Source organism: Epinephelus fuscoguttatus, linkage group LG2 (assembly GCF_011397635.1).
Source record: "Epinephelus fuscoguttatus linkage group LG2, E.fuscoguttatus.final_Chr_v1".
NCBI lineage: Eukaryota > Metazoa > Chordata > Actinopteri > Perciformes > Serranidae > Epinephelus > Epinephelus fuscoguttatus.
The window spans coordinates 38,003,876-38,027,226 of record NC_064753.1 but is presented as its reverse complement, the minus strand read 5'-3'; the positions used below and the strand labels follow the sequence as shown (position 1 = coordinate 38,027,226).

At 41.1% G+C, this 23,351-nt stretch overlaps 1 protein-coding gene across 2 annotated transcripts; it reads left to right on the top strand.

The window, feature by feature from the left end:
* Window positions 1-128: 128 nt before the first annotated feature.
* Window positions 129-22,553, top strand: secisbp2l (SECIS binding protein 2-like). Of its 2 annotated transcripts, none has more exons than XM_049600113.1 (18): window positions 129-379; window positions 5,550-5,758; window positions 7,621-7,948; window positions 8,081-8,219; window positions 8,887-9,110; window positions 10,752-10,776; window positions 10,885-10,997; window positions 12,044-12,154; window positions 12,282-12,392; window positions 13,797-13,964; window positions 14,142-14,283; window positions 14,881-15,056; window positions 15,203-15,335; window positions 15,456-15,618; window positions 16,892-17,112; window positions 17,943-18,097; window positions 18,298-18,517; window positions 19,754-22,553. In XM_049600113.1, exons 1-18 carry the CDS (start codon window positions 359-361, stop codon window positions 20,374-20,376), a joined length of 3,282 nt encoding a protein of 1,093 aa, XP_049456070.1. In that variant the 5' UTR covers window positions 129-358; the 3' UTR covers window positions 20,377-22,553. The 2 variants fall into 2 exon arrangements, with proteins under 2 accessions (XP_049456070.1, XP_049456061.1); XM_049600104.1 differs by having other exon boundaries at window positions 10,882-10,997.
* The last annotated feature ends 798 nt before the right edge of the window (window positions 22,554-23,351 follow it).

Here is a 23,351-nt window from a genome sequence, read left to right as displayed (position 1 = left end):
CTTGATTTAAATCACACTGGTGATAACACACTGCACTGGTTACACACTGCATTCGCCAGCAAGTAAAAGCCTTTTTGAGCCTCGACGGCTTCCGTTCCAGGTGACTCCCATTTCCACTGTGACAGCGGTTAGCTCACTCGCAGCGAGCTCAGGCTACAAGCTAGTCTGTGGAGAGCGCAGCCAGCTGACGCAGCAACAGTCGGCGGAGGGGTGCAGTTAGCGGTTACTGGGAACTGGGTGTGAGTCTCTCCTAAGCCTTCGGTGATTATTACTATTCACAATGAAGAAATTAAAAAGACCCACATCCTGACGTCCACATTTTGGTCAATGACTGCCTGTCGCGGTGTCGGTGACTGACATGGACGCTAGTGACAATAAGGTACAGTTCATTTTAAAATTATCTGTTTTTCGGTTGGGGTCTGGCTAAAGATTTAGCCGTTAGTTTATGCAACCGAGGCCCAACATCGCACTCCTGTTAATGTTATCCAAAACCTACTATTCTGTTGTTATAAGTACAAATAGCAGCGTTGCTTTTTGGTGAGTTACATTAACCATTTAAATAGCACGGTAGGTTTTGGTGTTTTGTCCGGTGAGGCATCAATCAAACAGTTATCCCATTTGGCTAGTATGCTAACGTTATAACGGCTAACGATGACATTTCAACGGTGACTCATTACAAAAGATGCCAAATAATACATTTCTTGTCTTCTGTCACAGTTCATTTGTTTTCTTTTATTTCACTAAACGATATAGATTTGTCTCCGTGACATTATCTTTATTCGATAAGCCCAGAAAGACAGTGGTGTTAGGTGTTAGCTGGGTTAGCTAGTTAGCGTTAAAGCTAAACATCTCAGCTGTCATCTGACGGTTGTCATTTTAAGCAGAGCGGCAGTTACAGCTAGCAGTATTATGGAAAATGTATTGTTTTGTCACAATCTGGGGAGGTTGACTTAACAAAATGGTGTCAGTCCGGTAGGAATGTGTGCATTGGAGCTTTGTTGTTGTCAAGGGAGGCGGAGATGTGTCGTGGGTCGTCAGCAGAAGAATATCTGGTTATTCTGCATGCATGGCATTCTTCTGACGCTGGTTGCAATGCAGAAAGTTTAGTCATATTGTGGTTGGTTTGGTGTCCTAGGGCATTTTGCCAATGCTTCATATTAACCTGTGTTGAACACGGTGTGTTTTGGGGCCATGGGGTCTCCTCAGGTCAAGCGTCCTGCGTCTGAAAATGTGTAATCCAGTGATATTGACAAGTTCTGTCTTCATTCATGTGAAAGCTTTAATGCATATGCTCTGCTTTCTACACAGCCCATCCAGCTTTCAGCACAGAAACAGATACTGTCTGTTAGTGTTTGAAAGCAACTGGTGTGAGAATAAGTGCTTACACAAACAGAGGCTTGTGAGATCAGTAGCCTCCAGTCTAATCAGTCCGAGATCTGTCATCCACAACGAATGCACATCTGGGCTCTGACCTCATTGCCTTTTCCACAATCACAGCTATTCTCACTAACACACAGATACTACAAAGACACACATGGCCGATTCAAGATACAGATCCTCTCACCAGCTCCGTTTTCCTTCCTTTAGAGCTTTGTCTTGATTTTTTTTTTTAAATAGTGGCTCCACTACTGTTCAGAATTCACGATTTACCACAAGTGCACACGAGGTCTCCATGCTACGGCTTGATGTATAATTAGCTTATCCTGTAGTACTGTCCCTACTTTATCCTCTCAAACTTAATCCTATAACAACACCCTATCAGCCATACTGTACCATCCAACAGGTTCAGACTAATTACTGTAGTCCCAGACCCTTGCAGCCATGTCAGTATGGGCATGGAGAAGGGTTGCAACAGTATGAGATTATCACAGTAAGACAACCGTCTCCGAAAACATCGCAGTTTCATAGTATACTGTGTTACATAATTATAATTAATTGATTAGTATCAATTACAGCAACTCTTAAAGGAACAAAAATATAATTATTTGGGGGGCTTTATTATAAATGAAATCTGAATCCATTTTTTTAAAAGATGAAAGTATGTGTAAGAAGTCTGACATGCAGTCAAGGAGGATAGCAGATGATAGCAGATTTGTAAAAATCTTTTCTTACTCTAGTTTAGTCTTTGCTGAACTGGTAGAGCAGGCTCCATTCACCGTGATTTTACTGAGATAGGATGGGATCTATAGATTATCTAAGGAAAAGTGAGAGAACCACCCACTGACAGTAGCAGTGGGAGACAATAGCTGTCTGTGTGTGACATCCACTGGCCGCACTGATACTCTATTCATGCATCCCGACCACTGTTTCAGAGAAGTGAGGGGGCGCCTTTGTACTCTGAACCCTGTCACCTCTCCTCATCCTTTGCAAAATAGCAGATTATTTTAATGGGACCTCTTGGACAGAGCTGCCACCTCGGGTTAGACCAGTGCCACCATGATGTTAAATGAGGAGCACTCAGTGGTGTAAAGGTGCATCCGAGACAGCACTGGAAAAAGACAATGACAAAATAATATAACTGCCCTTCCTGTCCTGTTCTTCAATTAGGAAAAATATTTTGACACTTTGCTACAAATTGGTGATTTCAAATTCTTCACGATTTAAAGTTTTATGGCATTATAACAATAATTCTTTGACACTGTAACCTGAGAAAACGATAGTTAAGTCACAATATTTTGCTCATTTTCAGGAGGATTTATTGATAGTTTATTCTGTCTGACATGCATTAATGCAAGGAAATTGAATAGTTTAGACATATTATGGTTCTTAAAGAAGAACTTTTAACTAATAAGATAACAATCATAATAATCATAATTTACACATATGATGACTTTAAAACAAGGATTTCTACAGGCATTGCTCTCTTGGTTTTTACGTTTAGTATACAGTAATGGCTTACATTCTGGTTTGACTTTTGCTTGTGATTTATTAAGATGATATGTAGGCCTGCCTGCTACATAGTGTTATCACATGCCTTATCCATTTGAGGCTGTCCCTAGTTTTCTACAGTACAGTTGTCTGAAGTGGCTGATTGAGCTCAGAAATACTTCAGTGTTTCAGTCCAAAACCTGCCTTCAGATGCACCAGACCTCTAATCTTTGGCCTTTCTGTGGCCTGCTGTACCATTTCCTACAGCACCACAGGCTGTTGGGTGTGTGTTGGGGCCATAAATCTGGGAACCCATTAAAGCTGACTGACTTGAACAAGACATCGACTTAGTGCACAGGGACTTGGAGGGGACATTATTGTGCCTTTGCTTGCTGTAAATGTGTCACAGTTTTTTAACCAAATTGATCTATTTAGCTTTTGATTGTATGTTTGTCTTGTGGCAAGTTGTACACAGGAAATTACCTTTTGTTTGAGTGCACTGAGGCTCTGTGTTGCCTGAGATGTAATGCAAAAGTGGTGCTTAAGGGTCATTTTTTTCTGGCTTCCTTTCATTCCTTTCAAGAAAAGTTTTCCAGCAGTAAAGTCAATGCACTGGGAATATGTCATCACATACCCATCACAACACACAGTGTTTATATATTAGGGACAATGCTGAGACTTTATTTGGATATTTCACCTACAGATAGTTTGAAGAGTGTTAACAGCTTTTTAGCTGAGATTCAACAATTCAGCTGTATTGCTTTGAACATATGCTGTATAGGTTGAGTCAATTGTAGTCATACTCATACCTGTCAATAGTACTAATACTCATCAAAAGTCATACTTCCTGCTAGTTACCGGTGCTGGTTTGGCCATAATCCAGATGTTTGTGTGAAGCAGTTTGGCGTCACACAAACGATGATGAAGTCCAGTTTCCTTTCTGTTGTTCCTCATTTTTTCGTGAGTTTTAGATCTGTTTAGAATTTAATAATTGTTTAGTAAAGTCCATAATTTTGTAAAATAATCTGCAGTTTGTGTCTCACAACAAGTTTCAGGCTGGCGTCTGTCCCTTGGAGCCACTGTGTGTCAACAGCTTTAAGGGAATTAAACAACACAGCATTAAAGGCTTCAAACACTTGCTTTAAATGCACATCTGCTATTACCTTACATATCAATTTTGACTGTTTTTTAGCCATAGATAATAGCCATTATGAAATAGATGTTTAGAAAAACTAACGATGAACTTGTTTTTGGCTTTGAGGTACAGAGACTTACCTCATTGTAGACCACATTAACAAGAAGCCCGTCATTGTTTATACTCTTCACCTCTGTTTATCTAGCTGCAGATGTGTTAGTCACATGAGAAATTGACTGTCAAAAATAGCTTGAGCTCTTTTTTGACGTGTTGTGTACTTTGCCTAGATCCTCTGGCAGTTGGATGTAATGTCATCTTTGAACTCCAAAAGGTTTTATGTGCTTGTGTTAAGGCCTGATACCTTTTTATTGATGCTGGTTGACACTCAAGACTGTAAACTAACTGGAACAGTATGAGGAAATGAGTGCTCAGCTGTGATTGATTACCACTAAACATATGAGGTTGGTCAGGAGATTGCTCCCTTTTTCTTTTTGTTAGACATTCAGTGCTAAAAATTAACAGATCTTTTTAGGGATGTTCCTCACGACTCCTGTACTTGATGTTTAATCAGAGGATTAGATTTGGATAAATTCACTCGTCTAAAGGTGAGAAAATTCTGGAAAATTTTGTACAATTTAATCTACAAGGTTAAACATTGCCAAAAAATGCATCTAAGAGCCATTTTAAATCGTTAATTATGTTTTTCAATAAATAAATTGTATTGTTAGTTCTGCTGAAATGTGTGACACTTTGCACGGTATGTGCATTATCCTACAAAATGTGAAAAAATATCACAAATCCTTATCCTTAACCTACAAAACATAACCTCAACTTACAAAATTAAAGCCAAAAAGTAACATCTATTGAAAACAATATTCCTTAGCTAAAATAAATCTTTAGGAAAAGTGCCTGCTTATTACAACAGCATTTTCATTGGGTGAACGCAACTGCATAAAATATTAATAATAGATCAAAGTTAATTTTAAAGAATTTTAACCGACAAGTATTTTTGGTGTCTACTAGGGAGGGTGACAATGTTTACACAACCCTTAATGGCACACATCCCTTCTTGTCATACAGTTGTAGTTCTTACAGTGCATTAAGAGTCGATGTTGGTGAGTTGTGTCAGTAGTCTTATAAACTTTAAGCCCCAGAGATAAAGCTTAACGAATTACACAAACCTACTAGATCAATAAAGTCAATTTATGGAAGAACGTAGGTGCGTTTTCATGACCATGCTGATATGAATTGCTGCTTCCACCCTAGAACGATCCCATTTGATAGGTGTGGGATGGCAATTACAATAATGAGATAATATGATCTGCTGTACCATGTAGATACAGAGGAAGCAAACATTTGGCTTGATACACTACAAGCAGTGAATATGGTGACTGACTTAAGCAACTTTATTTGAGCAATTTGAGAAATGGATCTTTGCTCTTAGGCGTAGACCTGCTTCTCACTTAAATGAGCCATGTAGTCATTAATAGGCTGCAGTTGCTCACAGTTTGACAGTAATGGCTGCTTATTTTGTCTTTTCGTGCAGGATGTGAAGCTTTCAGCCGAAGTGGAACCGTTCATCCCACAGAAGAAAGGTCTCGAAGGATCCCTAGTCAGTATGAGTCTTTCTGGAGAAGCAGGCGGAGGAGGAGGGGGTGGAGGTATGGGAGGAGGCGGTGGAGGGGTGGAAACCACTCCCATACCTAGCTACCTCATCACCTGTTACCCTTTCGTCCAGGAGAACCAACCTAACAGGTACTGTCTCTCTGTCACAGCTTAGGGGGTTAGGGGGTTGGGTGAAACTCTAAAGATAGCTGCAACAGCCCCTTTTAATTCTGAGCTAATGGCACCAGCGTTTCTGGTTCATGATAATTATGGATTTTGCCAATGCTGTCAACTTTGGCAGAAATAATGCAATTCCTTGTGGCATTGTGGAGTCTGGTGTCCCCATTTTGAACCGCCCAGGAACAATCTGCTTTCATCTGGACCTTTCTATTTTCAGAATAACTTATTCACTGAACTGTTTACTATAATAAGAAGATAGCAGCCTCCCTAATGTCGTGTTTCTCAAAAGAGATCACGATGAAATTCTTTAAATAGTATGTTGAGTTAAAGCCATTGAAGACTGCTTAGTAGTTAAAGACTGTTTAATTATGAATGGAAACCTCCCCAGAGTTACAGAGTGTACATGGAACCACACTCTATGTTTCCAGTGGCTCTTTCTTTGTCCAGAGTGATCTGGTGTATCCTGCACACATCCGCTTCTCTGTTTCCTTCCCCCCTATTTGAATGCAAGGAAATGCCCGCTATAGTAGACTGGCTGTGAAAATGTCATCTGGATCCTTATCACCATTTCTGCATACCATGTACACACCCCCTAACAAACCAGCCATCATGGATATCACCGTGACATCACAGATGTTAACCCATGGAACATCAGTCCTCTCTTTAGCCACTCTCCTGCAAAAGGGGCTTTAATCTCATTTTGTGGAACATATTTTAATCGGTCTCCCCAACAGTTGCATGTTTGGAAAATACAATGAGAAGTGTTTCAATTAGGAAAAACAAGTTCAAAAACTTTACACAATGCCGTGATTAAATCAGGACGTCGCAATCAAGTTTCTCTACACTGGAGTACGTGAGTTTTTTAATATTGAGTATTTGCCAAGTGGCAACTCCCAGGGCTGAAAAGTAAAGCCAACATGATAGCAAGGGTAATTTAAGGACTACATTACACCTCCCCAGTTGGTATTTACTTCAACATGATGCTAAAAAATGAAGCTAACATGGTTTTGTTAAAAACTGCAGTTCCTTAAATGGCCACTTGAGGGTGGCTCCAGAAGTGGGTCAATCCCCAAAGGCCCTCATATTAAAATACCCAACTTTACAGCAGCCTGGTAGACAAACTGGTCTCGGCCTTTACAACTAAAACATTCAGGACAACTGTACAGGGGGGTAAATATTATGTAACTCATCCTTTTACATTTTATTAAGCTTCAAGTTAAGCATTTTTAAGGGTGGGCTGCTTTGATTGACAAGCTGTCTGCAGATAGTGTCCTTGCGTTCTTAGTCAGATCCAACCAACCTTCGCTCCTCCATAGCTCCACACTCTCATCCAAACATGGTCACATCTGGCTCCAAAGATGGCGACGCCCAAAATGTTAAAGTCGAGGCTTTCAAATGGGAGCCCATAAACTAATGGGTGACGTAGAGTCTGCCAGTATAACAACACAACAACAATATAACAATATAACCTGCATCACAGCCTTCCTTTTATGGTATCATATGTTTTATAGAGAGTCCGCTAGTATTTTGTATAATATACAGAGGAGTATCATTCTGTTCATTTCATGGCAGAAAATTTTGGATTGGATTTGGACAGACTCTCAGTCCCCTGTTACCACTAATAGTAAAAATGCATTCATCGACCAGCCAGCATCTGTAAAGCACCTTTTACATGAAAATTTCAATGAAACAGACAAAAATCAAATTAATACTTAAAATCCACAATCACTCAAAGCCCTGGCAGAGACAAATTATTTGATTTTAGGGGCTCTCCTTACTTGAAGAGTAGAATATCATATAATTTAACATGTTACCTCTTTATTTCTTTACAGGCAACATCCTATGTATAATGGAGGGGAGCTGCGCTGGCAGCAGCCTAACCCCAGCCCTGGTGGTTCATACCTGGCATACCCCATCTTGTCTTCGCCCCAGCCCCCTGTCTCCAATGACTACACTTACTATCAGATTATGCCTGCTCCATGCCCACCTGTGATGGGCTTCTACCAGCCCTTCCCTGGCACCTATGCCAGTCCTGTGCAAGCTGGAGTGGTCAACCCTGTCTCAGCAGATGTCAGTGAAAGGCCACTGCCTCTGGGGCCAGCGTATGGGATGGCCAGTCAGAGGGGGAGAGGCATGATCCGACCTAATGTTCTCCCAAAGGTACAGAGGGTCAATGCCTTATTGTGATGCTGTCACACTGACGTCATGTGTTATTTGTATCACTGAAAAGTGTCCCTCCTCATCCTCAAGCTGTTTACTGAACATGCCCTGCCTCTTTTCTTTCTTCTAAAGCAACAGCTGGGCATGTGCCAGCCTCCAAGGGGCCGCCGGCCTCCAACTAGGAGTGTAGCTGTGCAGAAGGAGGTGTGCACCTTGGGGCCTGATGGTAGAACCAAGACAGTCATGTTGGTGGATGCAGCACAACAGACTGGTAAGAATACAATGACAGTAATTAAAGATACGTCCTACCTAGTCCTACCATGCAGACTGTAATTTTTTAACAATAAAAAGAATCAGACAGAAACTACGTAGTTAGTTAGTTAGTTGTAGCAGTGGGGAAATTCTGAACATGAATTTCCAGCTGAGTGTATGGCTAACGTCACTGATGTTCTTCAGTACTGTAGTCAAAAGGAAGCCGATGTTTAAAACATTCCAGACTTTGTTAAAGTTCTCTGTTTTGCCTGTGAACAAGTATCGTTCCTGTCAGAGAGGAAGCAGGTCACCATGCCAGTAAAAGCGGTGTCTTGTCGTACAGGTTGATGTTGATGATGCTTGTGCTTGAACTTCTGAAAGAAGTGGAATGCAGAATTTCCAGTTAGAGGGGTAAATGTGTGCAGCTTATGATGTCACCAGTGATATCTCGGTTTTTGAGAACGCTAATGAGCCTGTGTAAAAATAGTTTGGTTACTTAATTGTGGTTTTATGTTACATAAAAATGCCAGGCAGTTGACTCAAAGTGACCTTGGTCCAAGTTTGTGTTTAATGAGTCTCTATTGATTCATGTACACTATTATTATCATGGTAGCAGTTTTACTCCACTTTGTAACACTGTGTAATTAGTTCAGGTCAGGTCTGAGCTCGTCTTACTTTGTCCTCAGATTTCCCAGGGGAGGTGTCAGGGCGGTGTGCTGGTGAGCGGGCCAGTCCCCTGCTGTGGAAAAACCGAACAAAGAGAAGACGGGCATCCCATCCAGCTGAAAGCTACAATGAGCAGGGTGCCAGTGAGGCAGATATAGACAGCGACAGCGGCTATTGTAGCCCCAAACACAACCAAGCAGCAGGAGTAACACAACGAACTGCAGAGAATACAGCAGCACCCACAGTAAGTTGGCTACATGGCATCAGCTTCAGACCCAACAGACATAACAGTAACTGCTGAATTTGTTTAAATAAAGATGGCAATGCAGGAAGTCGGTTAGTCGGAAGTTAAAATGTCTTACGTAAGATATTTTCTTAAATTAAGTCTGTCTGTCTGGTAGTGCTTTGCCTGCTCCAAACTGAGCACTGCTCCAAAAACCCCAGTTTATATAGAGATCGAGGCAGGCTATTATGTTATTAAAAGTAATAAATACAGTACAAACAGGTGAGTTATATAAAAATGAACCCCCCATACAGTTGTCATGCATGAGGACGTTAGAGACCAAAACCGTTTTTTTGTCCCAGTCTATAATTCACTTTATGTCTACTGTAAGGTTTTGCATTTTAACTTGGTGGTTTATGGGAATTGGCTCTTTTTCGGATAGGGATGCAACGAAATGAAAATTTGTGGCCGGAGCCGAATAATATTAAACGCTTGGCCGAATACCGAGTACCGAATACCGAATGTCGTTGTTTAGTTTTTCATTAGTTTTTGCAGATGAACCCCCTCCAGATTAGTGTTGTCACGGTACCAAAATTGGATCCCACTGTACGATACCAATGAAAATATCATGGTTCTGAGTAGTATCACGATAACACAGCGAAAATGAGGCAGATGTGCCTTTTGTCATTTATGAAAAGATAAGTCACTTTTCTATTATAGGCTACATCAATGATATTTCAATGGAATAAATTACTTACTGACCAATTCTTACTTCAAAAACAGCATCAATAGGTGATGAACATGGGGGGGATCAAAATAAAATAAATAAATAAAATAAGAATCAACCAGCCACCCTCCTCCCCTTCATAAGTAAAGAACAGTCCCAAAAGTGCGGTGAGGGTTGTGGGCCGTGAACGGCTCGTTTCTCCTCTGACACATCACATACCTGTGTTCGGCTGGCTCGGCTGTTCAGGTTCTTCTGGGCAGTCCGCACGCCAAGAAGAGGATATTATTGGAGCCTACTTATCCGTCGCCGGTAAGCCGATGGCCGCCGTATTTGACAGGAAGACATTATTGTCTGTGTCTGTGACCCCCGTTCAACCCACAATTGGTGGGATTCGCCTTTCGTTTCTGCTGCTGGTTGAAATCTGTAGGCTGCGCGCACAGCGTGCTGAATGATTTAAGCCTATTTTGCTCGCTCAAAACTATTTTTAGTCGCAAATGTGAGTGCGGTGAGGGACAGATTGCCACACTGCCGACATTTTACTCTGCGCGTCACAGCACGCTGTTTGATTGTGTTATCAAAACACGCTGCTATTATTCGGCCTTGCTTTTAACTTATTCCACCGAATACCGAATGTGTGTTTTTTTGCAATATTTGGCCGAATATATTCAGTTACCAAATATTCGGTGCATCCCTATTTTCGGAGCCAGCCTCAATTGGCCATTCGAGGAACTGCAGTTTTTGGCACTTCCGCATTGGCTTCATTTTTCTGCCCCGCAGGTTCCTGCTTGGCATCATCACTGTACATAGCAAATACTAATGTGGGAGATGTAATGTAATCCTTAAATTCCCCTTGCTCTTGACTCTCATGGTATTATTAACATGTTTAACAGACACTAGATATCTCAACTTGTCTATTTTCTCTCCCCTCTCCATAGGGAGTAGAGGCTGGTGTAATGACAGGTATGTTTGATGCAACATATTTTGAACATCTTTACACCATGCTTTCATACCCATTACATCCTTTCTTTTACCTGACAATTACTATTAATTGTTTTTGTACATTAGCAGGTACCTGGGTGAACGTAGCCTCTCAGGCTACCCCCAAGTCCTGGGGGGACAGGAACGGCCAGTTTCACAGAGCAGACCAGAGGAAGAATCCTGAACAGAGAAACTTCTCACAGGTACAGTAGATCCCACTGGAGTAGACACAAAATAACAGGCAGCTGTTGGTCAGGAGAGCAACTCTGTTATTACGTAATGAGAATTTGTAAAATGGAATTGCTGTAAGGCTCTGTCCTTTCAGTTGCACTAAAGCTTACTGAGCAGCAGATGAGCAGGGATCAATGTACAGTAACTCTCCATTGAAACTGTGAGGAACAGAGCCCACGTGTATATACTGGTGTTGGAGGGAACAAAAATGCACTTGGACAGTAAATAAGCAGAAGTTAAATTAAGCAACACCTGAAGACAGTGGTATCGATACTAATAGCCAGGTGAACAGAAAAGCACAGGAGTTAGACAGTTTGTTGTCAACATTTTCTTATCCTTCATGAAAGTTATGGGTGATATGAGCATTCTTAATTAGCTGAAAGTAGGTATGATAATTCAGGCAGTGTAATACTATCTGATAACACCCTGAGCATTTTGAGAAGTACTTCAAATATATGTAGTAGTACAGTTACATGAATACATAGTAGCACTGTACTAAAAGTCATTTTTAACATTTAAAGCTTTTATTGGGATTTTCAGAAGATGCTTCAAATGTCTATTGTCATGTTTTATGACATCATCACCCTAAAAAAAACCTTCTCAAAAAAAAAAAAAAAACTAACTTACTCTTAACTTGACTTAACTTAACTTGAATGAAATGATTTGAGATCGTGAGTTAGTCTTTTTTATTAAATCAACATAATAAATCAGTGTTATTTATGATGCTGCAAAATTGCTGCTAGACTGCCCCGGTAATACAGGTGCGAGTCTCCCTTTGTGTGCAGCAAGAGGGAGAGCAAATAGTTTTTGTACCACATTGAAAATGGTTTTTTTTTTTTTTTTTTTTTTTTTTTCAAGAAACTTTGCTATGTTTGCTCTCACCTCCTTTCCTACTGTTTCCCTTATTTGACAGTATGTGCACAAACACGTATGCACAAACACACGGGGGTAATCAACATATCAAATACCAGTGGTACCTGTTTGACTTCTGTGTTCTCCCTCTGTCTCTGCCTTTCAGGATTTCCACAGTGGCTATCCAGGGCGTGTGCCACCCAACCAGTCAGAACAAAGGCTGCAGCCAGCAGTGGTCCCTGGCACTGAGCTCACGCCAGAGCCCCTCTACTTCGAGGTGAGAAAAGGTTTCTTGTATGTTGTCATGAATTCTCATTGCTGCACTGTTACCGTCACATGCATTATAGATGTATTTTAGTTAGAGGTTATTTGTAGAGGTAAATTGTTTTCTACATGTTTGTCAGGATGAAGACGAGTTCCCAGATCTTGCCACCGGAGGGGCCGTCCAACGTAGCACCAAACCAGAATCTACTGCAGCCCAGACACACACGCAACCTAAACTGCCCAAAAACCTGGTAAGGGAAAGATGACTGTCTTTGAAGGCTCTGTGTGTTCATCATCTTATGAAAAATGATGCATAGAAATTTGTAATGATACAATATAACAGCAGCATATAGCAGATTCAAAACGATTCGATTCAGCTGCACTTAGAGGATTTGATATTTTTCTTTTTTTTTCTTTTTTTTTTCAAATAAGTTTGATAAAAAATAAATAATGAGTAATGCTACTAATAAATAATTCTTTATATAATTATATTTATTATTTCAAAAACTAAATTATAAAATTATGTTCTATGCTAAACTCAGAGCAGTGAACACGAGCACTGGATTATGGCCAATCCCTAATGCTGTGTTACATTATTGCAGAGTCACCATTGAAGTGTTGCTCAAGCGGTTGTTCACATAGTTACAGTGTCGCTAATTTTTGTCTGCTACTTGCCACGGAGCACCTCAACTGACTGTCATCAACAGTTTGTACGTGGTCAAAAAAAAAATCTGTGCTTTTGATCAGTGTCTAAGCCCCATTTTAACATCATATTTTGTGCTTCTTCATTGCATCCCTGTGTGCACCACAGTGAACATAAAGTTAGCATAACATCAGTCAGTACCACAGCTAAAAACAAAAACGTGAGTGTTTGATGCCTCAGTGCATCATCGGAGCCCTGAAAAAAATTGAGGCCAGATCAGCTTTGATTTGTAACCCATCAAGCCCGTCCGCATTGACAAGTGTTAGGTGTCTTTTTGTAGCTTTGTCAACAGCTTCCATTGAAAATGACTCGTAGCCTTCTGCTGTGTTACTCATAGTGTGTACACATCACAAGGAGGCAGAACTTTTCCCCTAAAATGCTGCTGATTGGGTATTGTTCATCTCAGTTTTAGGTCATTTTTAGTCATTCCTCTGAATTTTGTAATAACTCTGTGTTGGTGCGTGCCCCTGTAAATAAACAGCACCTGTAGCTTCAGGAACAGTCCTCCCTTAAACCAGGAGACACTTTGAAGCATCATTAGCTGCATTACTTATCTTGTGTTGACATCCTCTCTCTCTCTAAAACTTTACTGTCATTGGACCTGTCGCCTTCTAAAATAAGTAGCAAATTGTGTGGTGTGCGACTGTTAATGTGATATAAACATCAGGCAGCAATATACAAAGTGGTATTATTATTTCTTTTATTGTGTGAATGCTGTGAATGTTTGAAGTAGTGTGTGATGAGGAAATGGCTAGGAGAGGCACACTCACACACAAAGGCTAGAAAGAATTTCAGGAAGGACAGAGCACTTTGAAAAGTTTTTTGACAGACATTGATTTTTGTGCAGAATTTGGGTCAGATGGTTGTGATCCTATGTAGCCGAATATCTGGCTCTTTTGTTAATCTTTACAACCCTAATAAAAAATAATTTGTGTCTCTACACACATCACAGCTGGATAACCTGCCAGAAAACTCCCCTATCAACATTGTGCAGACCCCCATCCCCATCACCACCTCTGTTCCCAAGAGGGCCAAGAGCCAGAGGAAGAAAGCTCTGGCTGCTGCACTGGCCACTGCACAGGAGTACTCGGAGATCAGCATGGAACAGAAGAAACTACAGGTATAAACCTGCACTGTCAGCTGGTCCTGTAGGATGGGTTTAGACTCAACAGTTTGTTGTGTTTTTATGCCTTGTTTCATGATCTCCAGTCCTCACCACTGCCTGGTGTATGATAGCCATTCTGATCTTAAGTTGTATTTGACTGGTTCATTGGTGCCTTCTTTCCTTACCCTGCAGGAGGCCTTCACCAAAGCAGCAGGGAAGAAGAGTAAAACCTCTGTGGAGCTGGACCTGGGAGACATGCTGGCAGCTTTGGAGAAACACCAGCAGGCTATGAAGGCCAGACAACTGACCAATACCAAGCCACTGTCTTTTACAGGTATTCATAAAGTCAGACATTAATAAGCAGTGTCTGGGTGGTAGCAGTATAAAAAAATAAACAAACCACCAACATAAAACAGAAATGGTCAAGGGAAACTAACAGTTGAGTTATAGAGAAGGTCTGAACAAAATATTGTGAATTTCAGTGGAAGATATGAAACGCAACTTCTTGAAGAGTGTTTGCCCAGAAGAGTTTAGTAGATATTTTATTACACCTGCTCAGAAGTCTAACCACTCAGGTTTCTCCCAGGAAGCCAACCGCTATCAGTTGTTTTGGGCCTGTTCAAAAATAAATGCTTTTTGGCGCAAGATTGATACTGAATCAGTGACTATATTTGAGACACAACTTACATTTAAGTGGGGGAAACTCTTTTTTGAAACTCTACTTTCAACATCAAACATTAAAACAAAATACTGATTTGGAGTACTGAGTGTAGTTGTGATTCCAAGACACGCGATCTGTAGAGAACTGGTATGATATCATTTATGAAATGTTTGTAGTGGAATAATTTCCTTCTGTATGAGGCCTCAGGAAATTAGATTTGAGAGAGATATTTACATCCTGCCTGTGCATTAACTTTGATGTCCTCTCCAGTTGGAACGACCACTCCTTTCCATGGTTCAGGCTCGACCGGCTTGCCGTCCATGTTGAAGGGTCATCAGCAGCCATACTCGGCCCCACACAACTCCCTGGATTCCACCGCGCCCCGTATCAAGCGAGGGAAGGAGAGAGAAATCCCCAAAGTAAAACGGCCAACAGCCCTTAAGAAGGTTAATGATTTTAGTTGAAGTTGATCGTTTTGGAGAGGAAGATTATTTTAGTCTACATTAAAATTGGTACAAAGAATGGAGATCTTTGGACTGGTAAATATATTTACATGTGCTTGCTCTGATATCTTTGTTCTGTGTTCTCATAGATTATTTTGAAGGAGCGTGAAGGGAAGAAAGGGAAGACGAGTGTAGAGCAAGAGTCCTCAGGCCAGGAGGAGCACGGGGATGAGTGTTTACATTTCACTGATGATCTTGCACGAGAGCCTGCCTCCCAAGAAGGTGAGGGTAATTTATTATTGATCAATGAAAACGATTCAGTTGTGTGCCCATGTTTTTTTTTTTTTTTTATCCATGATACATTTTCTAATTGTTATTTCTGGTCTGCTGTTTGCACCACAGACAATGGTCTCAGTGTGCCCAGCGATGCATCCCTTTCCCCGGCCAGTCAGAACTCTCCATATAGCATCACCCCCGTGTCCCAAGGTTCTCCTGCCAGCTCTGGCATCGGGAGTCCAATGGCCTCAAACGCCATCACCAAGATCCACAGTCGACGATTCAGAGAGTGAGTACACACACTAACCCAACACGGAGTGGGAAACAGAATATTGATTGGGGAAGACCTTTTGTAGGAATCCCTGGCATCGAAATGTCCCAAAAAATGCACCATGTGGTGACAAAGAATATTTAGCAAAGCAGATACTTGTCCCACTCAAAAACCAGAGCTTTGGCTGTGAGAAGCTAATGGGTGTTTTTAAGGGCGGGACTGTACAATAAAGAATTGTAGAGTATGGCACAGATGCCAAGCACATTGTCTCTTCCCAGCAAAAATGTATGCCAGCGGTCACAAACGCAGCTTTGTCCCTCTGTGTCCTCTGCAGTAGGCCTATTGTCCCAGCCCACCCTTCTCTAACAGATTTTGCATTTAAAGCCTCCAAAAGGCCTCTGTGGCCATGCTCCTCCTCTCAGCCCCGACCCGCAGGACCCTTGTTCCTCAGGCCACACTACGTAGGTCTTCCGATAGATACAAGGTTCACATGAGGTCCTTGAATTGCTTGATTTTAAATCAAGTACTGTAGTACCTTGAGAGAGGCATTGATCACAACATTAATTTTGATTAAAAATGAATAACTTGCTTTAGGTAAAGTCCTTAAAAAATGAAGAAAAAAAAAATTGAAATAGTGCTTGACAGTCCTCGAATTACATGCTATCTGATGGCTCTGCTTTTCTAAGAGAGGCTTCAAGGCTCATCCTGATTCAGAAGAGGTGTCCAATAGTAACAAAGTATAACAGCATAAGAATAACCAACAAGATGTTAAACAGTTGTCATTAACAGCCGTATAAACTTTGAGTGAGTCATTTTAAAAAGAACAACAAAGATTAAAGACTCTTGGGGCTTCAGCAGTTATTTTCGTCAGAATGCTTGATGGTGGTTTTTCCAATGAATTGTTGTCTGATTATTGAAATGTTACAAAAAAGAAGAAAATTCACATCACATTTTTCTAAATCACACCAGTGACGCCATCATGTTGCTTGTAAGCTGTTCGGTTAACTGATAAAGAGAACCAGCATATCATGACAATTAAGAGGCTGTCGCCAAAGAATGTTTAACATTTTGCTTGAAAAGTTCTTTTTTCAATTAAACTATTTTTTTCAGTGGACTAAACGATTTCTTAAACAAGTTCTTATTAACATTTTGCAGCAGTATTTGTGATAGTCAACATTAATAATAAATTGTCATTGTTGGCTTGGCAACCAACCAAAGGACGAAAACATTGTTCTGAACATCTGTAACCTCCATTATTTTTTTCCTCTGCCCGTATTTCTTCTTTCTGCAGGTACTGTAATCAAGTGCTGAGTAAGGAGATCGACGAGAGCGTGACTATGCTGCTACAGGAACTGGTTCGCTTCCAGGAGCGGGTCTACCAAAAGGACCCCACCAAGGCCAAATCCAAACGCCGCCTTGTCATGGGTCTCAGAGAAGTAACCAAGCACATGAAGCTGCATAAGATAAAGTGTGTCATCATTTCTCCCAACTGTGAGAAGATCCAGGCCAAAGGTAAAGAATGTTGTAAGACCGTCCTGCATCAGATATTTTATCAAATTGTCCTAGGTCTGACCATTTGAGCTTGTAAACATGTTTATATTGGCTAAAATAGGTATTTTTAAGATGTATCAAAGATAATGTGAAGGAGTCATCTGGAGTTATGAACCTTTAAGAATTATCACCTGAATCTGCAGCGTACCTCAGCTTAACTGCACTTTATAGCAAGTTTCAGCTCATTGATTAACTGTCCAGCCCACAATTTTACAGTGTTGGTTCACTCTCGCTGCTCTCAGAGTTGTTGTCAGTAAAAAAAAAAAACAACTTTAAAAACCTACTATATGTTATCTGCTCAGCACCTTAAGACAGACTAGCTGATGGACATAGTGATATTTACTTAGAGAGTTGGCAGAGGCTGAAAACAAAGATGAAGATGAGTGAATGTTGGATTTACATTCACCAGGTGTCCAGAAATATGACTCTTGCTGAATGAGAATGTTCTTTAACGGCTGGATTTATAAATAAGTATAAGTGTTCATCATATCATTTTAAAAGGTGATGATATGTCAGTGTTTTGCTCACAACTTGTTTCTGCTGCCCCAAAGTGGGCAACAACTAAGTAATTGGAAGTTTCATTTAAAAAAATACATACAGTAAATACACTGTTCACAAGCCCAGTAGTCACATATTAATAGATGCTGAGTTGTTTAGCTACCAGACCAAATTTTGATATTCCCAACACAGTATGTTTTTGCATAGTCATTAGCTGGTTTTTCTGTTGTTTTTGTTAATTTATTTTCTCAAGTTTGATACATTTGTGTCATTAATTGTTTTCTGTGTTGCAGGTGGTCTGGATGAAGCTCTGTACAATGTAATTGCCATGGCAAGGGAGCAGGAGATCCCGTTTGTATTTGCCTTGGGCAGGAAAGCTCTTGGACGTTGCGTCAATAAACTAGTGCCTGTTAGCGTGGTTGGCATTTTCAACTACTCTGGAGCCGAGGTAAGTCACTCCCATCCACTAAAACCCTTTGACTCTTAGTACTGTATGATCTATCCACCTAATTGATCAGTAGTTGTCAGCAGAGTGCAGTAGAGACATATAGGGACCTTAGCCACACAGGATCATCTATAAGCATCTCTTGGATTTTTTTCATTTGTGTGTGTTTTACTAACTTGGTTAAATCCCTCTACCTCCTTCAGGGTCTCTTCAACCGTTTGGTGTCTCTGACAGAAGAGGCTAGGAAGGCCTACAAGGACATGGTGTCAGCTCTGGAGCAGGAGCAGGCAGAGGAGGCTCTGAAAAATGACAAGAAAGTCCCACACCACATGGGGCACTCCCGCAACCACTCTGCCGCTTCAGCTATCTCCTTCTGCTCCATCTTCTCTGAGCCTATCTCAGAGGTCAATGAAAAGGAGTATGGTGAGCTCATTTTTTTTTTTAGGTTTATCTGTAGTCAGTGGTTGAAGATGTATTTAGATTCGTTACCTAAAGCTACAGTGGGTAACTTTAATGAAAATAACTTTTTGTCAAATTTGCTGAAACAGTCACTGCACGCTGACAGAAGTACATGAGACAGATAGTCTGTGGATAAAAAAATGTGTTTGCAAGAATCCTTTGCATGTGAATGAAAACAACCAATCAGAGTTGAGGAGTCTCGTATGGTGTGTTCACACTGTACACGTGACATTTCATACAAAATCAGTGCAGAAGTGCAAAAAGATGTGAATTCACACCGGGCAATGCGAGTGACGTGAATGAAACAACTAAAGACATTTGTGTGAGGCTGAGTCACAAGAGCCTATCGGTGTTGAGATCTAGTTGAAATTCACCTGACGTTACCGCTAATCAGAACTAAAGGACAAATGTATTGTTGCTGTCTGTGGGCACCCAGAGCTCTACCACTGAACATCAGCACTGCACAGAGACAGAATCAGAGTGAAGAGGGCTGGAGATTAGTGAGCAAAGCCGTAACACTACATGGTCATAACTTGTGGAAGCTTTTTTTTTTTGTTGAGTTGCTTAGCGAAATTTAAGTTTTGGAAAGTAAACAACAGAAGAATTGATGTGGTAATATGCTGCAGTGATAATAAATAGTGTTGCTGTCTTTGTTCATACTGGTTCAGAACATGGAGCCTCCATGTTTACCGTGTTCACATCACTTGATTACTGCTATCGGTTGTACTTTACTGAAAACCAAGTTATGTGTGAGCTGCCTTCCCCAGTTTGTCAACACAGACGTTAGCACTGCTGTTAAGAGTGAATATTCGCCAGTTGCTAAATACTAGGAGAGTAAAAATACTAGCAGCAGTATTCGTGCGAGTAACAGGACTTGAAAATTTGTGTCACATTTGGTGTGAACACAGCACAACACAGCTGTTAATCATGTCAATGTTCACTGCTCATGAACTGTGGTCAAACTGCCAAACTGGGCAGCGCTGATCAAATATGAACCATAATTCAGTTACTGCATTGTTTATTTCTCGCGTCAAATGTTTTCATAAACATTTTAGTGTGCTGCTAACCTGTAAGATGTTCTGGCTGATTTTGGTATGTTTTCAACATGGTGGCCGGGTCACTTTCTCATAAAAGTTACCAACTCCAGCTTTAAGTAAGAGTACCAGTTATAGAGCATAACAAATCCATTCATTCCTTCAGAGACCAACTGGAGGAGTATGGTGGAGACTTCAGATGCCCTGGAGCCTGTTGAAGCTGAGCCGAGTCGCCCTGCACCTCCCACAGCCACCCAGAAAGAGAGTGACACTCTTGCAGCCCCCACCAGCACCACCACGCCTGGCCCTACTGCTCCCCAGCCCAGGGCGGCACCTCCAACACTGACACAAGGCACCAGCGAGAGAGACGAGGTCAGGGTCGATGACCGGCTGGAACTGGCCTCTCAGCAGAGCACAGAGACGGGCTCATTGGACGGGAGCTGCAGGGGCCCGCTGAACTCCTCCATCACCTCCACCACTTCCACCCTGGTGCCGGGGATGTTGGAAGAGGCAGAGGAGGAAGAAGAGGAGGAGGAGGACTACACTCCAGAACCCATCTCTGTGGAGGTGCCCACCCTCAGTAGCCGCATCGAATCCTGGGTGTCAAAGACCTTGGAAAACCTGCAGCTGGGAAAGAGCCAAGAGAGTACAGAAGAGGAGGAGGAAGAGGAGGAGGATGAAGAGGAGAGAGGGCAGAGTGAAGAGGAGGAGGACCTCGATTCAGCGGACATCACAGAGACGAGGACGGAGGGCAAAGAGCAAGTGGAGGCAAAGAAGGTCACTGGTTGATGTCACCTTTCCTCCTCCTCTTCCTCAGTCTGCTCTTACATATACTCATCCCCTCTGTCCTTCATTGCTCTCACATCTGTCGTCACAGCAACCAGCAGCTTTTCTCCTTTGTCTCTAACCCCTGACACCAGACATAATCTCAGGTATCCAACCAACTGACCAACAGTCACACACATTACAGACAACCTGACCAACTCACACAGCGTCGCAGACCAAACAACAACCAGTCTGAGGGACACTACCTGACTTCAACACTAGTCTTGTAATTTAGAAAGGACGCCCTCACTTCTTCGGCCCATAACCTGCTACACTTGAATCCAGAGGGAAGTTTGTGACTTTCCTCCTCCGAAGCTGAACTCTTTTAGAGTCAGGGACATTTCTGGGAGCAAGTGTTGAGCACTAAAAAAAAAAAAAAAAAGTTGAACTGCTGTCTCTAGCTCACAGAGGAGGAAGGTTGGAACCTTTCAGCTCCCATCTTACTTTATACAGAGCTCAGAAGGTTTACAGCTCTGCAAGTGTTTGTGTGCTTGTGCGTGCGTGTGTGTGTGTGTGTGTGTGTGTTTACAGGCACATAGTTTGCATTTATTTTTGCTGTGTTCTTTGGCTTTATCTTTGTAAATAATGTGTGTTTTTCACCCGCTCCACGAGGGAAGGAGAGACATGCATTTCTAAATTACTTCTTGGTTGGTATTTACCTTTCCTCACAGAATATTACAGTGTCAGGGGTTCTGTCTTTCTACCAAAACCACTCCCGCCCTGTCAGTCTTTACAGAGTGTTTTTTTTTTTTTTTTTTTAATGTTCAAATAATAAGTGTCCCATTCTGTATTCAGATGATTCAGATGACTTTAACTTCTAAGAAGCAAAACAAGCTTTGTGTATATAACCTCGTCTATGTGGTTCTACTACAGTATATAATGGTTTGTCATATTGATCTTGCCTAGTGTGAAACTATTCTGGTTGTTTTCCTCTGACTGGAATTGTCTCAAATTCCCTGATGCTGTCTGTGCTTCATACAAAAAAGTGCTCCTGTTTTGTTCTCGCTGTTGGTGTTTGTATCAGATAGGGGGGGCACTCTCATGACGCCCAAACATTGAGATCTTTTTAATTCCTCCATCCACAAAGACATTTTGCAAGTGTTCTGGTAAATAAGCAGTTAGACAGAGAACTTAGTTTTACAGCCTTAGATCTGTCTGGTTAGTTTACGACATTTTGAAAGAATCAGGGTATTAGAAAGTTGGTCTAAATCATTGTTTTCACCAGTGTTCACTCTCTTTCCTTCAAAAATTCTGCTTAAATTAACCAGTATGACAAGCAGGTGTTTGCTGGTATTCATGACGTTTAACAAAATCCAAGTTTACAAATAAAAAGATCTGGTTGCTTACATATGAATCCTTGTAGAGCTCTTGCTGATTTTATAGACATGTTTTGTGGGCACCCAGCTGCAACCCCCAGCTTCAAGTCAATTCACCACAGCTGTAAGGCTCCCTCATCAGGGTGGAGTCACCACCGGAGGGCAGACAAGTCGTCACAGTCATGCACATGCTAATGATAAACCCTTGTAAATACAAGTGTACAAAAGAGATTTTGATTTTGCATTGTATTAAAAAAATACAATCATCATGTTCTTAAAGCCATTTGATAGTTTTAACATGTTAACAGTTGGAATCCAATTTGATCATGGTATTTGATAGTGAATCACAGTGAGATCTCAGCCAGTCGATGATGTTGCGGTGTGTGTAAATGCAGTATGTCGGGCTGTATGCAATGTGAAGCCCTGAGATGGGAGATGACAGTGTACTCAATATCATACTTGGGATAATGAGAGTATTTCTAGTTTGATTAAAGGTATGCTGTGTGTAGGCTTCTTGTTGCTATGACTTCCATCAAAGTGTTTGAAGTATGTTAATTGACAGCAAGTGTGTTTTTTTGCACTATGTAAATACAGTACTGGTAAAGGTCTTGTAACTAATGTGAACAAAAAAAAGAAAAAAGAAAAAACGGTTCAATGAAGTACTTTTTTCAGTGTGTTCCTCGTCTTTATATGGATATTTAAGACCGTCTCCTTCAGACTGTACATCACTAGCAACATTGTTATAGGCTGTTTCTCATAATCCTGTTATCGCTCTTAACCTATATGGACTGATGATTAACATCATTAAAATGTTGTTTAAGTAAATCCTTTGACTGATGTCTTGTTCTCTATCCACTTGTCCTACATCCTGAAAACAGAAAATAAACTAGTTTGATAATCGATTTATAATTTCAGTCACTCTTCAAGCAAAAAAAAGCCAAATATGATATTTTTCCAGATCCTAAAATGTCAAGATATAATGCTTTTCTTGGTTTGTATACAGTGTTGCAACCAGCAGTGTAGTGGTAGTTGATAATGTAGGCATACTACTAGGTAGATGCAGTGGGTATATTCTCCTATCTACTCCAATGGCTTTTTGGCTAATAGGTGGGTATAGCTACAGTATGGCAGTGGTAACCAAGGGTATGAGATTTTTCACGGTATGATGACCTTCTTCCAAAATATTAAGGTTTTAATTTTTATTTCCATTTGTTACAATGGCCCTGTGAACTCCCAGATAGGATTGGAGCCGAATTATCTGCAGAGGACTATACCTTTCCAAACTAAACGAACCAGGTGATTTAAAACCGGTGAAAACGCTGAGTTTGAAATTACAAATCAGTCTTTCACCTATGCTGTTTGGCTAGTCGCTAGCAAGCACCCGCTAATGTGATTTACCCTTTTCTCTGATAACTTACGACTCAGACATTCAGAATTTGATTTTCTCAGAAGCCAATTTATACTATACTTTTATACTGTCCAAAACAAATGGACAAGGTGATTCAAAATTTTACAAAATACTGAATAAAGAAATTTCACGCTACAAATCAGTGTTTCTCTGATTCGTAGCGGAAGGGCTTCTAACTACGGAAGCCGATGCGAAAACGAAGCTGGCCCGGTTTG

What these genes read in the sequence shown, in the direction of transcription:
- secisbp2l (XM_049600104.1), top strand. Translation starts at nt 359, where the DNA reads ATGGACGCTAGTGACAATAAG. An exon ending in CAGGAGAACCAACCTAACAG is followed by an intron (nt 5,759 to 7,620) that starts GTACTGTCTCTC and finishes ATTTCTTTACAG; the next exon opens with GCAACATCCTATGTATAATG. An exon ending in GACCTAATGTTCTCCCAAAG is followed by an intron (nt 7,949 to 8,080) that starts GTACAGAGGGTC and finishes TTTCTTCTAAAG; the next exon opens with CAACAGCTGGGCATGTGCCA.